The following is an 18,816-nucleotide window of genomic DNA, read 5'->3' on the forward strand; positions in this document are numbered from 1 at the left end:
ATAGCCTTGAGAGGCTATTTCAGCTTGCCCTAGCGTGTGTAGGTGAGCTCACGGGGCTCAAACCGGAGAGTTGCTAACACTGACCCTAGCAAGAGCAGTGCTTCGCAGAATCTACCACCGGATCGGAAACGCGACCCACTGCGAAGAACCGGCGAGAAACTCAGTGGGCTGTGTCTGTGGGTTATGGACCAATACTTATTTTTTGGAAAGATATGTATGCCATACAAGAAATAGTTTTGTTCTCAGTCAATCTTTAGTTTAACTATGACCCACAAGACTTCTGCTTGGGTTCTTCAATCAGGCGGCCTTCGTTACCGCACCCTCGTCAAGTGAGACATATGAAAACCGACAGCCCTATATTTCTCAGACCACGTACAAATTAATCGCTTGACACGCGTTATTGACTCCCTTAATCTGGTTTCTGTACAATTAATTATACGTTGGATATTTCCAGGCAATGTCAAAGATTTTTATAAAAATTTTAATAAAATATCTTAAATATAAAAAAAATACATATCGGCTGGTGAAAGACTATTTGATTTAAGTAACATTTCGCTTAATACCCGACTTCGATTTTTGTAATTAAGGTCCGTTTTATTTGGTATTAGCATCAACAGTTCGATGTTTTTAATTGAACTTTAATTTAGTTTATTTCATTGAAATGGCTGAAGAAACGGCTCTCCTGTAAAGTTGCAAAAATGTCGGTTGAACCATGCCTTTCACTCCTCGATATATTTAATGTAATCTTTACCACAAGATACAAGGACAAGGTACAAGATACGACAGACCACTATTATTTGAAAAAAAAAAAACATCCGCTATAATGCAATAATTCCTCGTAAGATAATTAATACACAATCATTGACACACACAACGGCCGTCTGGTGTAGTGGTAAGTAACATGGTCACTACACAAGGGGGTCGCGGGTTCGAATCCCGCCAAAGGTAGATATTTGTATGATAAATATAAATGTCTTTTCCAGGGTTATGTATGTATATTAAAATGTATGTATGTGTATAGTAAAAATCTTACATTTATATCCGTTATCTGGTACCTGTAACACAAGTTCTTTACGAACTTATCACGGGACCAGTTAACGTAGCGTGATTGTTCGTAAATATTTATTTATTTATTGAACATGCTACATTATATTATATGCCACTTCTAATACTATATTTTCTCATTTTAGCCATTTGAACTGCATTGCTTGTTCTTCTACTATGTATTGTGTGGTGTGAATGCGTGGACCTTTCAGATCTCGGCGTTGGTGCCGGATCCAATTTATTTCCATCATCCAAAGATTCCAATTCACAATTCTTATCTTCCTCGTCGTTTTTGGTGCTTCGTGATCCACTACCTGACAATTCACGGTGACGTACCGGCTTCGTGTCTCCACTAAAACTCAGAATAAATCTCAACTCCGCTTTCAATTCATCTAGGAACGGCAACTGAAATACAATTCGCATTTTGGATGTTGTAAATTTAATTGTATTTATCCAATGGAGATATGTACTCATAACATCAAAAATGTAAAAATCAAACCCGCAAAATTTACGTATTTAGGGTATAAGGCTGTGCCATCCAGCTTGTTACGGTGGCGAAGCACTCGCGTATACCAGTTCTAGAAGGGTGAAGTATCCGTTATACAATACAATTGAGTATTCGACCTTATGTGTCAAGGAGGTTCATCCATCTATTGCACTACATAATATAATATTTTATTAAACGAATCCAGAAAGGTAGCCTCCAGGTACCAATTTGTTTAGATTTTGTGCTATATCTATGTGTTTTCTTCTGTCCTTGTTTTGCCAGACTATTTCAACAGATCTATTTTACTTTTCAAGGTAGACTTGTTTGGAAAAAAAGGTAAATGGCTTTCGAGTTGTGCTGATACAAGTAAGTTTTAGGTCGTTTAAAAAAGTACATTCGAACATAATGATTCATTTTTTATAGAGTAGAATATAATAAATAACAATTTCGAAGAGTAAGATAAATACATAATAATAGATAAAACGTATAAGGTGGCTTACTTTATGTCTCCGACAAATCATCCAAACATCGAATAACATCTCGAAAAATGCACATACAGCCGCCATTGCTGAGCCGACCACTAGAACTATGAAAACACCACCGACGTTTGCTAACACCAACGGTTGGGCTTCACCGCCAGCGGTATCGTCATCCTGTAATTAAAGTTTCTATTGTAACAACCAATGTATTTTTCTTTTAATTTGTATTTAATCATGACTTATAGAAAATTAACAAAATACCTCACAAGCACCACCGCCTCTTTTTTCTTTCCACCACTTATCTTTTAATTTAGTCAAAGTACCATCTTCCTGTAGCTGTAATATAGATTCACTCATCGGTTGTCGGTAAGGTGAGTCTGAAAATAAGAGTAGTTTACAAAGTGTATTTTTAGTAGATTTTATAAACAAAGGTAGTTTTGTGTATTACTTTTTTTCATGGCAATGCCGTATCCTTTGTTATCCAATAGGCCGCCGACTTGAGCAACGTCGCAATTCCTTTCAACCATATACTCAATTGATGTGGACTCCATGAGGAAAGCGTAATTTTCATTTTCGGATTTTACTCTGAAATGGTACGGTAGTTTATTTCAAACGTAAATCGTAAAATTATTTGTAAATCCTTTTTCATTGTAAATACCTTATTTACCTTTCAAGTCCTTGGTCATTCGTTGCAGTTTGATATTCAGGATGCTCGTCCATGTAATGGTACATTTTCTGATACAATAAATTGTCGGATTCCTAAAGACAGGCATATGTTATATTGAGAGGCTTAATAATGAAACTATTCGGATTAAGAATAATCAATATACCATGAAAAAGCTAAATGTTGCTCCATTCTTTTTTGCTCCATATGTTATACCGTAGGGATTGTTGGCTAAATCTTGCACGCTTTTTATAGCATAAAACTTTGATTCTATAGTTAGGAAAGCGGCGAGGTTGGCTGTATAGGACGACACCATAATCAAAGTGAAGAACCACCACATACTACCGGCCATACGAGTTGAAACGGCTCTAAAAAAATGTAAAAACATTTTATTATTTTCGCAATGTCACTCTTTGTCAGGGTATTATCTTTATATATATAAGTATATAAGTATATAATTCTACTGTACGTGTGTATGTCACTGAACTCCTCCTAAACTGCTGAACCGATTTGAATGAATTTTTTGGTATGCATTTGGATGGCGCCCTGGATGGATTAGATTCACAAATCAGCCCGAAAGATGGCGTTGCAGTCGTTATCTAGGTTATTTATCTATTATGCAACTAAGCGGCTGGATCGACTGGAACGATTTTTTGTGTATGCATTCATTCATTTATTTCATTCATTTTGTGTATGCAGGACGTCTTTTTTTTTTTTTTTATTGCTTAGATGGGTGGACGAGCTCACAGCCCACCTGGTCTTAAGTGGTTACTGGAGCCCACAGACATCTACAACGTAAATGCGCCACACACCTTGAGAAATAAGTTCTAAGGTCTCAGTATAGTCACAACGGCTGCCCCACCCTTCAAACCGAAACGCATTACTGCTTCACGGCAGAAATAGGCAGGGTGGTGGTACCCACCCGCGCGGACTCACAAGAGGTCCTACCACCAGTAATTACGCAAATTATAATTTTGCGGGTTTCATTTTTATTACACGATGTTATTCCTTCACCGTGGAAGTCAATCGTGAACATTTGTTGAGTACGTATTTCATCTGAAAAATTGGTACCCGCCTGCGGGATTCGAACACCGTTGCATCGCTTCAACACGAATGCACCGGATGTCTTATCCGTTAGGCCACGACGACTACAGTCTGTCGGGTCCGCTAGTCTATATAAATAAACGTAGTAACTATGTACATATATCAGTCGCTGGTGCTTAAAACACAGGGAATCCCATTTTGGGGGCAGATAACCATGGGTGATTTGTTCCTAATTATGATTATTATTCTTATTATAAGTTATATACAATCATTTCAAATTCTTACATTGGAGCTATCTCAGATCCTTGTGTGAGAACACTTCCTAGAGTAAACCAAAAGGAATTGGCTAATGTGAATTGATTGTCCAAGGTCTCAGGTTCTTCGATACACGGGTACGGATTCTGCCACTCTTCGGGGGCCATTCGTCCCAATGCGAATAACAGAACTGATACTCCAATATAAGCTCCCGCTAGCCAGCTCCAAACCTTCAATTAATATATCGCAAAAGCAACAATTGTTGAATAATACTTAAGACATTAAAATACCAAATCTTCTTATAGCGTTATTTATACGTACTCCTGGTGATAGCGGCGAAATAAATGAGAACAAATCTGGTGGTTCTTTGGTGGGTTTTTTGTATAATATTGTTATTCCTAACGTCATAAACGGACTTGTAAAGTCGACTGCTTTCTGTCGTGTTGAAGTTATCGTTAAATCAGTTATGCCGAAGTCTACAATCTGCAAGCATTAAGAATTAAAAACAAAAAAATAGTTTGAATTAGATCAGAATTTAATTTTACTAGTCACTATACCGAAAAATACCACCGGCATCGGCTAGTACGAGTATTTCCATAGTAATATAAACGAAAGTAATTACACCGTCCATTATTTTCTTCATCATTCCATTCCACTGTTTCGTGGTTGTATCGAAAGATCCATAAACACCGTCAGTTTGTAGCTCGAAGGTATAATTGAATTCGTTCATTTTGGCTAGTTCCTCTATTAATTCGATACCAAATCCTTCGTATCGTTCGTTCCCTTCGAGTCTTTTTGATGATTCCTTGAGCATTCCATAGGGTGCACTCTGAAAATGTATTTTGCTTTAATTTTTTTACTAATAATTATAATTGATTGTAAGAAAACAGTTTGAACAACCTTACTAACCAAAGCAGTTAAAATAATGAAATGCTTTCCTTTCATCGTCTCAGAACTTTCTGGTTCAGCTGGAGCTATAAAATTTCTGTCCTGTATCAAACCATCTTCAATATTCCACGATCCAACCTTCAATGTAAGAAATAATTTTCAACAACTTCTCTACTTACAATCCAAGTTTAAAATATGTACCTACGTATTTTGAATTTTTTTACCTTTTCTAAACCGTGTGGCATAATTTCTAATACATCAACTTCAAAATATGAACGAAAACCTTCGTCATCGAATTTTATTATTCCCGTCATTCCATCAATTTCCATCTGCCGGAAAACAACATCAGCTCAAAATATCATAAAATTGTGATTGGTTAAATTAACTTAGCCGGGCTACATGTTTTTATTTTTATTTTAGTCTAAGTTAATTTAACCAATCACAATTTTATGATATTTCATTATGATTCTTGAACTATGAAATATTCCAATTTATTAAACCTACACGTGCACCACTGACAGTGCGTTAATGATACTTTGATAATAGCTCTCCCTGTTCTGTCAAGGACAGCTGCATTAATTTTCATTATAATCCGGTGAATATTTCATTCCAGGACAGCTAGCGTGGTATGAAGGTGCGATGCGTAGAGAGAAGATGCATGTAACTAGGAGATGTATGGAAATGGTAGTGCAAAGTAGAGGGGGAAGAGGTCGACCGAAGAAGACATGGATGGAGTGTGTGAATGACGATGAGAGAGAGAGAGAGAGGAGTGAGTGTTGAGATGACGGCTGATAGAAGACAATAGAAGAGAAAAATTATCTATGCCAACCCCACTTAGTAGGATAAGGTGGAGAAAAGAAGATAATCCGTTGAATACTTTAGAAATGCATAGACTACACGGGAACATTCTTTTTATTTACATATTTAGGAGATACAAACGTGATACAAAATCCGCAACTTACAGTTCGTATATAATTAATGATGCTAGAACCAAACTCCCAGCCGTCGTCTTGATCACATGTTATATTTGCACCTTCTTCGAGTCCTAGTGCGTTTAATGCTGACCCATAAATAGTAACGGCATCATACATTAAAGCCAAGTCAAAAGTCAAACCATTTTCTGTAACAGCTTTTTCTAACTGACCTTCGGATAATTCGACTACTTTCTCGTTTATATCTGAAATGAACTTCTGAATGGAATCTAGATTAGGATCAAAGAAGCGTATACCTGAAACATTTTTTTATTATAATATAATTTCTTTTAAAATTATAGTAAATAATTTAGGTTCAGAATGCTTCTGTAGATTACACTATGAATTTCTGACAAACCTGTTATATTCGAACCTCCATGCTTAAATGGATCGACATCGATTGTTTGGAAATCGGGATTCATTATGAGATAGCTGTGTTGATCAGACATTATGCCGACTTGCTGTGCTTGTTCTAAAAACGTTGATAAATTTTCGAGAGTGCAATCTAAAACGAAATTAACTGATCCAGATTTTTTTATTGCTTTCAGCTGAGACCTGTAATGCAGAAAGAGACAAGGTCCAATTTTTTGTTTGTTTTATTTTCGAAGTTTTAGACAAAAACAAACCTGAAATCGTCTCCATCGGGTAATTGAACGACGTTCATCAAAATCTTCTGTCTTTTGTTTAAGTCCTGCATAGTGAAAATATTTTCCAAAAATGGTAAAAGTTCGCTGCCCTCATAAATTATAGTAAATTCTTTCCAATCCTTCATCTCTATCAGATCTGTGAAAAGCTTTGGGAGAGATTAAAGAAAAAGTATAAGTTCAGGCCATCGTCTCGAAGATAAGCGTCTTGAAGATAAACAACGAATACCTACCTGAAAAGTTTTAATACCTGTGAATAGCTGATGTGATGTGGATACAGATTTACTGCTGACCAATTACGGTTCTGTGTCTCCATTGCTTGGTTTATAACTTGAGGTATTTCTAGATTATCTGTGATCGATTGAACATGGAGGATCGAGTCTTTTTTCGTCGGCCCAAATATTCCATAAACATTCTTCTATAATTACAATCAAGATATTTTAAACAATACTAGTAATTTATTTTATACATTCTGATACATGCATTACATGCCAAACTCATATTGATTGATGTCTCTAATATTTTTTTTTTATGATTTAAAGATTACTGGTAGCTCGAAGGTCTTTCCAGCTTCACCAGGCAGGTGGGCGAGCAAAGGCTCAGCCAGGAGGGGTGGGATTTGCTAACAGTTACCCGAGCGCCTCCGAAGGAGACCTAACAGCTCAAGAGTAGCTGCTTCGCGAATGAATCTACTACCGGATAGGAATCGCGACCCGCTGAGAAGATCCGGCGAGAAACTCAGCGAGCTGATTCATGGGTGAGGTTGCACGGCGAACTCTTTGTCGAGTTCGACGAGTACGGTTACCGGGGTCCCTAAGCCTGCTCCTAGTGTTAGAGCTGAAGGCGCCTAGTGCAAAGGTTATTGGATCTGATGGATCCGTATGGACGTGTCTAGGGCGTCGGCGGTGACTGGCTCCTGCATGATCAGGATTCGGGTAGTAGTCAGCGGCGGCAACGATAAGGCGATTATCATGACGCATAGCCTTATCGAAGTACCGTTCCGACGCTAACTGCATGTATTTCCGGATTGATTCGAGGCCCAGGTCGTCACACGGAACCCCAACGGCTAACTTACAAAAGCGGGATTATATGGATTGGAGGGTGCCTATGTGTGTGCGGGCCGCGTGAGGGAACACCACATTCGCGTAAGTCATGACGGACCTTATGCGAGCTTTGTAAAGTGTCACCTTGTTCCGAAGGGACATTTTACTCCGCTTACAGATCATGGGATGTCTCTAATATTAAGCCTTTACCTATTAATTATCTTTTAGCATACAGAAAATTATAACATTTTTTTAAAAAAAAATCATTCTGTCGATCAAAATATGCATTCTTGGTGTCGAGGTATACTGCCAACAATGAACAATGCCCACAAACCACTGCAAACAAACATTTTGTACTGCCTCTCGGGTATTGAATTTTTTCCCAGTCAAAAAATTGTCTAGGCTTTGGAATAAGTAGAAGTCTGTCGACGTAAGGTACGGTGAGTAAGGTGGATGACGCAAATTTTCTAACTCTAGCTCTTCTAGATTAGAGACAGCCCATTGTGCCGTATGAAGTTGAGTATTATAGCGTAGAAGCAGCGGGGATGTAAGATTAAACAAGACTAGCCGGAGATTCGCAAGCTTCTCCATCGTTGTATTCAGTTTCTTACAGTACATAGCCGCAATACAACTGGTGCCATTTCGTAGGAAGCTGTTGTGAATTATACCGGTGCTACCACCAAATAGTGACCAAATATTTGAAGTCGTCGTGGCCTAAGCGATAAGAAGTCCGGTGCGTTCGTATGTAGCGATGCACCGGTGTTCGAATCCCGTAGGCGGCTACCAATTTTTCTAATGAAATACGTACTTAACTAATGTACACAACTGATTTACACAGCGAAGAAATAACATCGTGTAATGAAAATCAAACCCGCAAAATTATAATTTGCGTAATCACTGGTGGTAGGAAAAAAACTTACAGTTATGATCAAACCATCTTTTGAAAAAAAAAAAAAAAGATCCTGTGCGTAAGGCATGTATTAAAATAATACTTACTAACAGACAAAACAAGTGGGCGTGGGGCGTTAACACCCGATCTATACATTTTTTTGCATTCTAAAATTGTAAAAAAGTTGATTTTGTAAAAGTAAATACAATTAAAGAAAATGATATCGTAGCTAATTAGTGTCTTCTTCTTCTTCTTCGGAAAGAAGAAGAAGCTCTTTGGATTCAGTAGTAGAGTACATTTTGATATTCAATCAGTATTTAAAACGTCCAGTAGAAATAAATTATTTCAATTTCGAATATCAAGTTGTTAAATACCTCAAGTAACGAGCAAACGGCATCTTCCGTTTCCAATAAATCGCCGGGAGATGTTCGTATTACATTTGCTATCAATGGACTCTCCTCTTCTTCTGTTATTGAAGCGACTGCAACTTTAATTGCTGCTTCGTATAAGAAAGTTCCGTCATCGCAAATCGCACCTTCAAATTCATAGTTTTTAATGACGTTTTTTCTCTCTTAAATCCCTTCTAATATGTACAATAGAAACTCAAATTCGTCACTCACCTATAGTTTTGTCGCCGCACGTAATATTAACTAAATGAAGACTTATTAGAATTATTATAGACCACGAACAATCAGATTCCTTACAACCTATATTCCACATATTTGTCTTAATAGATTGTTTGAACGCGCTTTTTTATAATCTATAGCTAATAAAAAATCTAACGGATACTCAATCGTTCTACATATTGTTACGTGCACTCTTTGTAATAGTCCGAGATCTGCCCTACAATCTCCAATAATAATAACTAGCGGCTAGACTAAATTTAGATAGTGCTCTCTAGTTCGAACTAGGGATAACATAATAGTCTTGATACATAATAGTTACGGTAACAATACTCAGATAAATCTAATTGTTTAGGGCTGGTTTTGTTCAAAATGTGGTATTTGATTATAGGTATGAGTACAGGAAAATATAAATATACATTTAATTAAAATCTACTTCACAAAAAAGCAAATCTTCACTGGACATCTTCATAGTTTATTTAGGGTAAATAAATGTAAACTTATTTAATTTCTATAACACAATATTTGGTACAAGAAACTGCCTTTTCATTTTAAAAAAAATATATAACAGCGCCATCTATCAAAACAGTGCTGTACTTGTTGCAGTTGAAGTGGTGAAACAATTTAAGCTTCTAAAAAATTAAAATAGTACAACATTTTTGCTTATGTCAATATAAACGCTGATACTGTTCTGATAGAGGGCACTGCAATTTAAATTTAGAAAATATTTTACCAAAGGATGAGAAGAAATTCGAGGCATCTTGATCCCGGTAACCCGGTAACCATCGCCTAAAATGTCTATGTCCTTACCTTAGCTAGGGTGACGTATTCACAAAAAAACAGGGTGCCTTGTTCGCCGAATCTACAAGTCCGGTCTGATTATTAAATCAAATTTAATCTTTTCTTCCCAGAGTTAAAATGTTAAGTGATTCTAACACCTAATAATAAAATTATTGCTATATTTTTCAATGACTATTCTGTGGCCAAAAAAAAAACACAGGATTACTGATTATTTACTCATTGCCCGGGTTTTCTTGTATTTGAAAGTTTACATATACGTTATTATCGCTTTATGGAGAGATGAAGATGTTTCTGAAGAGTTGCATCGGCCGTGGTTCCGAGTAGCTAGGTAGTAAGCTCTTATGTAGCTTTAAGGCCTTTAGTTGGCCACGGTGACTTCTTGTTGTGAATAACGGTGAGGTGCGATCACTGGTGACAAACAATTCTAAGAGCTTGCGAAACTTGCGTTAAGGGAGTACATTTTAAATCTCGTTTTAGTATTTCTTTGGAATAATATATGTAATTGTAATTTAAATGATGTAGTCGTACAAAAAATGCTATCTATAAATATTTTTTCTAGAACTAGATTCATTTTATATACGTAGAACGCATGGACGCATTGAGAAATCTAATTATTTCCTCTACGACTCATCAAAACCTAATCACGTATGGGCAATCCCTCCGATCCTAAACTGTAACTCTAACTCAAATTCAATTACGTATTCAACTTTCGCTGCTTTACTAACGTTCAACTTTCGTTTCAGATTTGTATTTATTTATCTATCCATATGTTTGTGTCTGTAAGCTAACTTAGTTTTTTTTAAAGGGATTTTATGACCTTGTAAGTAAGACCTTTAAGTCATGTCTTATTGGAACGAAGTTCCTTATGGGACGATGCGGAGGGGTACCCTAACCGGGAAAAAACGTCCGTAACGTAAGGTTTTTTCTATTTTGTTTGTTATCAACAGATGTCGCTGCACGTAAGTTCAACAATTCCTGAATTGCGGTGACGAGATGTTACACAGTTGATAGACTCGTATTTCTCTTGCCAATTCACACATACATGGCGTAGATGGTACCGTGATCATGTAGGCGGTTCCCCCAGGGCGAGGCTGCTCCATTGTACTGCGGAGTGGTTGACCCTTGCGATTATTTTTATTTTTACCTATAAAAAAATCATAATAAAAATGTACACCCGAATAATTCTTTTCTTTATACCTCCAATAGAATTTAAAATTAATATTTTTATAATAAGGAACTTCATTCCTATCCGGTGTCCCACGCCACCACACATCTTTTTTTAATGTATTTCTTAATTGTATGAAAAATGATAATATGGAGTGAAATGAAATGAAATGAAAATGATTAATTTGGGACATTTGGGAAAGGCGATTGCATGCAGCAGAGATGCGAATGTTGCGATGGATGTGTGGAGTAACGACAATGGATAGAATACGGAATGAATATATTAGAGAAAGTCTGAAAGTGGCACCTGTGACAGAGAGCTGAGAAGTGCGCGTTTGGGATGGTATGGACATGTGATGAGACGAAATGAAAATGAGGTTGGTATGAGAGTGTTAACTATGAATGTGGAAGGATATAGAGGACGAGGTAGACCTAAGAAGAAATGGATGGATTGTGTGAAAGTCGATATGGGTAAGAGAGGAGTGAGCGAAGAAATGGTATATGAGAGAAGAGTATGGAAGGAGAAAACATGTTGCGCCGACCCCAGGTGACTGGGAGAAGGGCAGGATAATGATGATTAATCAACTGGGATGAAATAAAATAAAATGAGATGAGATGATATGGGATGAAATACAATAACATAATCTTAGTAAAATGGTGGTTGGTCATTTACTGAGATTTTTTCAGTTGACTTTTTGGAGGATCCCTAGAAGTTACGTCCAGCGGCTTTGTTTCATTTTCCCACATTTATGCACTTTCACAGATATTAAACAGTTAATAAACCACCGCTATTACACATTTAAACCCGAAGAAACACTAAAATATAGACAAAGAAAACAAATCACACAACTTTACTCCTCGCGTTCCCGCCAAAAAGTCCCTAACTTAGTATTAATTAGCAACCTTAATTATTATTTTATCAACATGGAGTGAACAGCAAGCACCACAGCAGTAATGATGAGATGTATTGTGACAGCTGTCACAAGCGATATTGTTTTTTCGAATTAGTTTGTTTTACAGTTTCCTTTCCAATATGCTGATACCTATATATTACATATTTTTATATGCATGTCTCACGGCCCAGCTGGTTTTCAGTGGTTACCGGAGTCATAATTACTAAAATCTCAGTTTTATAGTAAAACGGATGCCGACCTTTCAAACTGGAACCGACGACAGATATAGGCAGGGCGGCGGTACCTACTCGTGCGGGCTCACAAAACCCCGTGCGACCAGTATATTTTGTAATTGAAAATAATAAATTTGAAACAGGACGACGTATTTATTTTTAATAATCACACATATACGATCGGACAGCACAAGTGATGTTCAGGTATTACGAGAGCACATAGAAATCGTAAAGAAAATGTTTCTTCCATCTTTAGTTACAAGGATGAATTCGCACTAGCAAAATTGAGTAAAACAGTAACTACATACCTGTTTTATTGTACTTATAGCTAAACGAATATAATACCCATCTGATGGTGAGGGTTACCGTCGCTCATGGACGTCATCACGTCAGGGGCACAGCTAAGCCGCTGCCTACTGGAATGTACCTTAAATAGTGAATATTCACCCGCTGAGTTTCTTGCCGGATCTTCTCAGTAGATCGCGATTCCGATCCGGTGGTAGATTCTGCGAAGCACTACTCTTGCTAGGATAGTGTTAGCAAATTCTCTCAGGCTGAGCCCGTGAGCTCACCTACCCGTCCGGTCGTAGCTCGAATAGCCTCTTAGGCTATCATCGAAAAGGTACAGAAAAAAGTGAATATTTAAGATACACTCCTAAACAATAGCCAGTACATAAATTATAAATACGGGTACGGCCAGTTTCTCTTCAGAATACTCAATTTAATAAACCAATAACTTAATAAACCAAGAATTATACAATTTCTCATTATTTCATCATCATAGCATCCATCGTAAAATGACTACAAAATAATGTACTACATAAAGAAAACATCAGGCCAGCGAAAATAAATTCATATCAAATAATGTTTTAGAACTGAAATTTAATTTCAGTAAAGGTAGGGTCAGCAAAAAAGCAAGGACATATGCCGTCCCTGTTTACATATAAATGTTTGTGGGTCGATCGTTTGAACCCAAATATATTAGAAGCAAGATAAATTGAAGAGCCAAAGAATAAACCTTACAAAACACTATACATTTATGTATATGATGTTACAAAAATACTTATGATAAAAATTAAGTCATTTGGTTATTAAAGTGATTTAATCTAATTAAAAATATTTTACAGTTTAATCTCCAAAAGTAAAAGCTCCGAGTCGTCGGTGGCCTAGAATACTGTAAAAAGTTTGAAACATCGGAAATAATATAATAACAATTTCAAAAAACGAGATCGAACCGTAAAAGTAGTTTTTATGATGTCTACTACCCGAAAAGCCGAAGAAAATACTTTGTCCATCTAGGACAGACTAACTAATAAGCCGCCCTGTTTCAGATAGTCCCAAGACAGTAGACATCACAATGTCGGTGACTCTGCTCTTCGAAGTTTCCTTGAAGTTGCAACTCTGTTGTGTAACGATTATTTCACCATTAAAACGGGAATGCATGATTGCTTTCCACCAGAAATAGACAGGAATGTAGTATATATCCGTGGATACTCATAATACGCTCACAATTTTGTAGTTTTGTCTTTTTACATGATGCCATATCTCCATAGCTACTACCTATGTCGTTCATGAAGACGCCTTTGTACTTATTTACATAAAAAAGTACCCGCCAGATGGATTTGTACGGAATAATCGCATCATTCAACTTGAGAGTTTTACGAATGATACATAAGTTACTTTGTCAGACTTTGTTTGATTGTTTGTTACTTGAACTTTTTAGTATAGTATTCTTTGAACTTAGAATAAATACATGAGTTAAAGTTAAATTTTATATACAAACTTTTTAAAACGGTCTACATTTTTTTTATATTCTCATTTGAAATGGAGCGTCGATGATGATTTATGTCATCATTTGTATACCACATTATATTACGGAAAATAATTAAGTTTTGTAATATGATCTAAAAAATTCAAGGACTTACAGAGTATATCAATTTTTGAGTATATCAATCATGTTAAGCTCACGTTATTAAAACACCACAAAATCGTCACTTTAAGATGTAAATAATCTTGCAACGCTCATCAGTAAAATTAAAACGCGCCCGTTAACTGTCGATCGAACTGGAAACAATGGCCGGTCTAAATTCCAATCAAGGCGTAGCATTGTAAATCTTTGTTAACTCGATGCAGATGTATCGTAGCTGCCAGCCGGAACTAAAGGTTGCAAGCAGAATTATCTGGATACTCGGATAAATTTAAAATTGGACATTTAAAAACATGATTACACTTTCTTTTGGCTGGGTACGGAGGAGACGAAGCTCTGTGGTATGAATAGAGGTAAGAATGTTGAGTGATTACCTCGTATAGACGGCATAATTTTGGCCTTTTGATCTTTGACCCTTAACCTTTTGACATCGGTTCAAAGTCTCAATCTATACTAATATATAAATCTACAGTGGTTTTAATGGATGTTCCGTTATAACTACTGAACCATGCATCAGATTGACTTAAAACTTGTTTTTTTTTCCCTACCTATGCTGATAGCCTTGAGAGGCTATTTCAGCTTCGCCCTAACATTTGTAGGTGAGCTCACGGGGCTCAAACCTGACGACGATGCTAACACGAACCCTAGCAAGAGCCGTGCTTCGCAGAATCTACCACCGGATCGGAAACGCGACCCACTGAGAAGATCCGACGAGAAGCTCAGTGGGCTGTGTCTGAGAGTTAATTTACTCGTCGAGCCCTTCGTCGCAAGCGACGGGTTCGACGAGAACGGTGACCGGTGCTTGAAGTACCTAAAAGCACCGTTAGTGGATCGGGAAGATCCGGGATGACGTGTTTTGGGCGACGTCGACTGCTTTCCATTCTGTCCGCAGGATCGGGAATGGTCTAAAACTTGGTATCCATGTAGTAAATACATGTATTTAATGGATAGGCTAATTTTTATATGAGTGTTGGACTCCCTAATAATAATGACAATAAATAATAATGTTAATTTTAATTGCCCAGCGAAGCGAGCGAGTACGGCTAGTAGTATTATAATAAAAACTATTGTAAGCCTCTAATGCGTTTTGTTAAAATAGAAAAGGCGGTTTTGGTGCAATTAGGTTCGGTAATCTCGCGCTCACAATACAATCTACTGACCTGGTAACCGTACTAGTCGAATTCGACAAAGAGTTCGACGTGCAACTTAACCATGCATCAAGCCGCTGAGTATTCTCGCTGGGTCTTTTCAGCAGGTTGCAATTCCCATTCGGTAGTAGATTTATCCACGAAGTAGCTGCTCTTGAGTTGTTAGGTCTACTTTGCAGGTGCTCGAGCAGCTGTTAGCAAATTCCACCCTTCCTGGCTGAGCCTTTGCTTGCCCAGCTGTCCTGGTGAAACTGGAAAGGCCTCCGAGCCCGCAGTAATCCCTCAGACATAACACAACAATTTTTAGGATGCGGTGCTATTCCTCCATCTTGAGGTGTCATTCTTGGAATCGTATTAAGCACATATTACGTGTTTATAAAAAAAAACTTGCCATAGAGTTTTAAGTACTATACAGTTTTCACAGACGACGCTTTCCGCAATTTACAATACGATTAATATAAGGATATATCTTAAAATCTATAAATCACGCAACCTCAAATTTTCGAAAAACTTTTACACGCATTATATATGTGAGACACGCCGTCCAATAATTCATCGTAATGGTAGCTCAGAGAATTTCAAAAGACAGATAGTATCTTGAATTATTTTATGTATGAAGCACCTCTGAATTCTTTGTAATAGATTTATTCGTTTAATTTTTGAAATATAGTTTTCATGGTGCAATTCTAAAAATGTAGGCGACGACAACGTAATTAATCATTGATTAGTTAGAAAATGGCATTAAAGTATTGAGGAATTTAGAAAAAAAAACAATTTGATTTAAAAACGATATTTTACACGAGTTTATGTGAACGCTAGTTTAACTATATTTAAGGAATCTTATATTTATTACTGGTATATTCTTACATCAAACCCCAATACAGGAAAAATAAAATACTTATTTGCGTTTTTAGGAAGATTGATAGATAAATTGTGAGGAAATTCCATGAATCCAAAGTAAGTGAGAAATTTTTAACATGTTTTATCTTCTTGTGAATTATTAAAGGTATTAAGCAGTATCACCAGAGTTAATTCCCGGTAATTAACTCAGGTGATATTGCTGACGACTTCTCAGACGTTAATATTTAATATGGATACAGTACAAATCGCAAAAGATAGCTGATATTCAGAGTCGACGACCTATTGTGGTACGCACCGCGTGCGGATTTCGCTTCAGATTGTAGGACGAATATATATTTTCTAACACAATAAATTAAAGCTTGACTGAATATACAGGTACGGTTTTTCGTCAAAAGCGTATGTACTGGATTCATATTTTTTTGTATACTTATAGTTTAAAACATAATTCCTTTTTCGGATTTTCGAACACCAGAAGCTGAAATTGTATGACGTAATCTCAAAAGTCACAAACAGCGGCGGCTTTCGAGATTATGTTGATCTGCAATCACATAAATAACTAGAAATTCATTTATTTTTGTCTTTCAAACGACAAAAATCCAACAAATATTAAAATTTCGTGCGGAAAAATAAACTCTCACATTTCTGAAGTCTTTGAATATCTCGAACAAAAAATCTGTGATATGACTTCACGTATAATTAAAATTCGTTCTCCTGTCGTTACTGAAAATTAATAAATTCCTCTGTGCTCTCACGAACTTCACCTTTATTTTCGTGAATACGAGGAAACGGTTCCCTAATTAATGCTCTTTATTGTTCAACGTGCAATAATTAAGTTAAAAATTTCATCAGTATTGAGGTTATAGTGAAAAGCGTCATCATACATAAGATCTTTCAACGAGGAAATTGCTTTTTTATCTTTTTAATAATTAAAGAATTGTGGAATTTTTTATTTTCTCAATATTCTCAAGTTAAAGACTTTATGAAAATTAAGGGTGGTATTTTAATAGAAAAGTCGAGTTCACAACTCATCTGTGTTATTTTTCAGTTGTCAACTTTGAGACATAAGCGTATAATACGTTGAATTCCAGGTCAGAAGATTGTAATGATAGTACTCGGTATTAATGTTAAGCTTTATACCCAATTTTGCCAGAAAATAAAAAAAAATTTAGTGTTTTATTCACTTCTCGTACAAACATAGAATAGTAACAGTTAAACACAGGAATAGAAACAGTTTTCAAACTAACATTAGCTCATTAATTTCAAATGTTGAGTCAAGCATTTTGTAAGTTAAAATTAAAACTAAGATATATGCACAGAGTTTTAAGCATGTCATTTCGGATTCTCCCGATCCTTTAGGTACCTCAAGCATCAATCATCGCTCTCGTCATACCCGCGGCTTGCGACGAAGGGTTCGGAGAGTAAATTTACTCACAGGCACAGCCTACTGAGTTTCCCGCCGAATCTTCTCAGTGGGTCGTGTTTCCTGTCCGATGGTAGATTCTGCTAAGCACTGCTCTTGCTAGGGCTAGTGTTAACAATTTCCTCAGGTTAGAGCCCCGTTAGCTTACCTATTCACCCGATTACGCTGGCATAGCCCCCAAGGTCACAAGCTTAGGTAGAAAAAAAAAAGAATTTTAAAATACTCGATCTTCGATTAAGCAATACGATTGTAAGCTATTGCTCGTTTATGCTACGCCAGACTAACAGTTGTTATGCTGAAGACAGAGAAGCAGTTGTGAAAATTAATAAGTCTATCTTTTGCGATAGTCAAATTTTGAGTCTTACAATTTGGTGAATAGTATTTTTTTTGTTGGCAGACGACATTCAGTTACTGTTGTTTAACCATTTCTAATCTCAAGCAGCGTATTTTATTTCGTGAGAAAGTCCACGTTAATTGAAACGTGTCCCCCGTATCCTTGGCAGCTCCGAGTTTAAGTTACAAAGCAATTTCGTTTCGTTTGTGTATTTTAACAATATCGTGGAGTTTCAATTTGGGTGTACTTTAACGTTAAATTAACTTTTACAGAATGGAACAGACAAGGTAGGTATTAAGTATATGTACGAATTTTGTTCCATTATGGTAAATCTATTGCATCTTGGTTTTAGTGTTAACGTGTTCAATACTGTATTATAAGAGAATTAGTCAAAGTATTGACGGTCGGTCGAAGTCAGGTTGTGGTTTCAATAAACTCCAGCAACTACTTAACACTAGCGCAATTACCTCTTTTAACAATTAGAGTGTAGGGTGATATACGACAAAGGGAATATCTTCCACCGAGCGGGTGATATTGCTCGGTAGACCGATGGTCCGACAGTTGTTGTTCGGAACTTGTATATATGCGCTTTATCTTGAAAATGTCGTAAGCGAGATTCAGGCATCTGTCAATTGTCTTGCGTTGTATGATGGCTACCCGCCACAAGAGCTATGAAAAAACTGGAATTTAAAATGATTTTCTGAATTATTAACACAATTTCAGAAAATTAACTCCAATCTTTTATTTTGTTACTTAGATGGGTAGACGAGCTCACGGCCACCTAGTGTTCAGAGTGCATGGACATCAACATTTTACAGCACAACGACGGCCCGGCCCTTCAAACTGAAAGCAATTACCTACTGCAGAAATAGGCAAGGTGGTGGTACCTACTCGTGCGAGCTCAAAAAGCGCCCTACCGCCAGTAAAACCTCATTAAATGCATTTTGATTAACTGATTAACTTAATAATGTTTAACTTTAACTAAATGTGTTTAGAGATCGAAA

At 36.7% G+C, this 18,816-nt stretch overlaps 1 protein-coding gene and 1 long non-coding RNA gene across 11 annotated transcripts; one reads left to right on the plus strand and one right to left on the minus strand.

The window, feature by feature from the left end:
- Positions 1–1,034: 1,034 nt before the first annotated feature.
- On the minus strand, positions 1,035–11,979 carry LOC101744148 (glutamate receptor ionotropic, kainate 2). 10 transcript variants are annotated; one of them, XM_062675203.1, is made up of 18 exons: positions 11,900–11,979; positions 11,670–11,812; positions 10,875–10,976; positions 6,727–10,240; positions 6,459–6,625; positions 6,191–6,387; positions 5,824–6,089; positions 5,086–5,190; positions 4,883–4,999; positions 4,596–4,802; positions 4,295–4,456; positions 4,004–4,203; positions 2,841–3,042; positions 2,678–2,769; positions 2,459–2,595; positions 2,272–2,387; positions 2,032–2,184; positions 1,035–1,449 (listed from the first exon to the last, which is right to left on the minus strand). In XM_062675203.1, exons 4-18 carry the CDS (start codon positions 6,790–6,792, stop codon positions 1,153–1,155), a joined length of 2,484 nt encoding a protein of 827 aa, XP_062531187.1. In that variant the 5' UTR covers positions 6,793–10,240; positions 10,875–10,976; positions 11,670–11,812; positions 11,900–11,979; the 3' UTR covers positions 1,035–1,152. The 10 variants fall into 10 exon arrangements, with proteins under 10 accessions (XP_062531187.1, XP_062531186.1, XP_062531188.1 ...); XM_062675202.1 differs by lacking the exons at positions 11,670–11,812; positions 11,900–11,979 and having other exon boundaries at positions 6,727–8,943; positions 9,842–9,969; positions 10,049–10,240; positions 10,875–11,650; XM_062675204.1 differs by lacking the exon at positions 11,670–11,812 and having other exon boundaries at positions 11,900–11,967.
- Positions 11,980–13,999: 2,020 nt separating this feature from the next.
- On the plus strand, positions 14,000–18,816 carry LOC134201088 (uncharacterized). Its single transcript, XR_009976266.1, has 2 exons — positions 14,000–14,402; positions 18,570–18,816. It is a non-coding gene; the product is annotated as an uncharacterized LOC134201088 (long non-coding RNA).

The sequence above is a fragment of the Bombyx mori genome, chromosome 23, assembly GCF_030269925.1.
Source record: "Bombyx mori chromosome 23, ASM3026992v2".
Classification (NCBI taxonomy): domain Eukaryota; kingdom Metazoa; phylum Arthropoda; class Insecta; order Lepidoptera; family Bombycidae; genus Bombyx; species Bombyx mori.

Coding starts and splice junctions, on each gene's coding strand:
- LOC101744148 (XM_062675203.1), bottom strand. CDS start 6,792: ATGGAGACACAGAACCGTAATTGGTCAGCAGTAAATCTGTATCCACAT. Junction 4,457..4,595: donor TGAAGAAAATAATGGACGGT/GTAATTACTTTC, acceptor TAATGCTTGCAG/ATTGTAGACTTCGGCATAAC. Junction 2,388..2,458: donor CGGCATTGCCATGAAAAAAA/GTAATACACAAA, acceptor TCTTATTTTCAG/ACTCACCTTACCGACAACCG.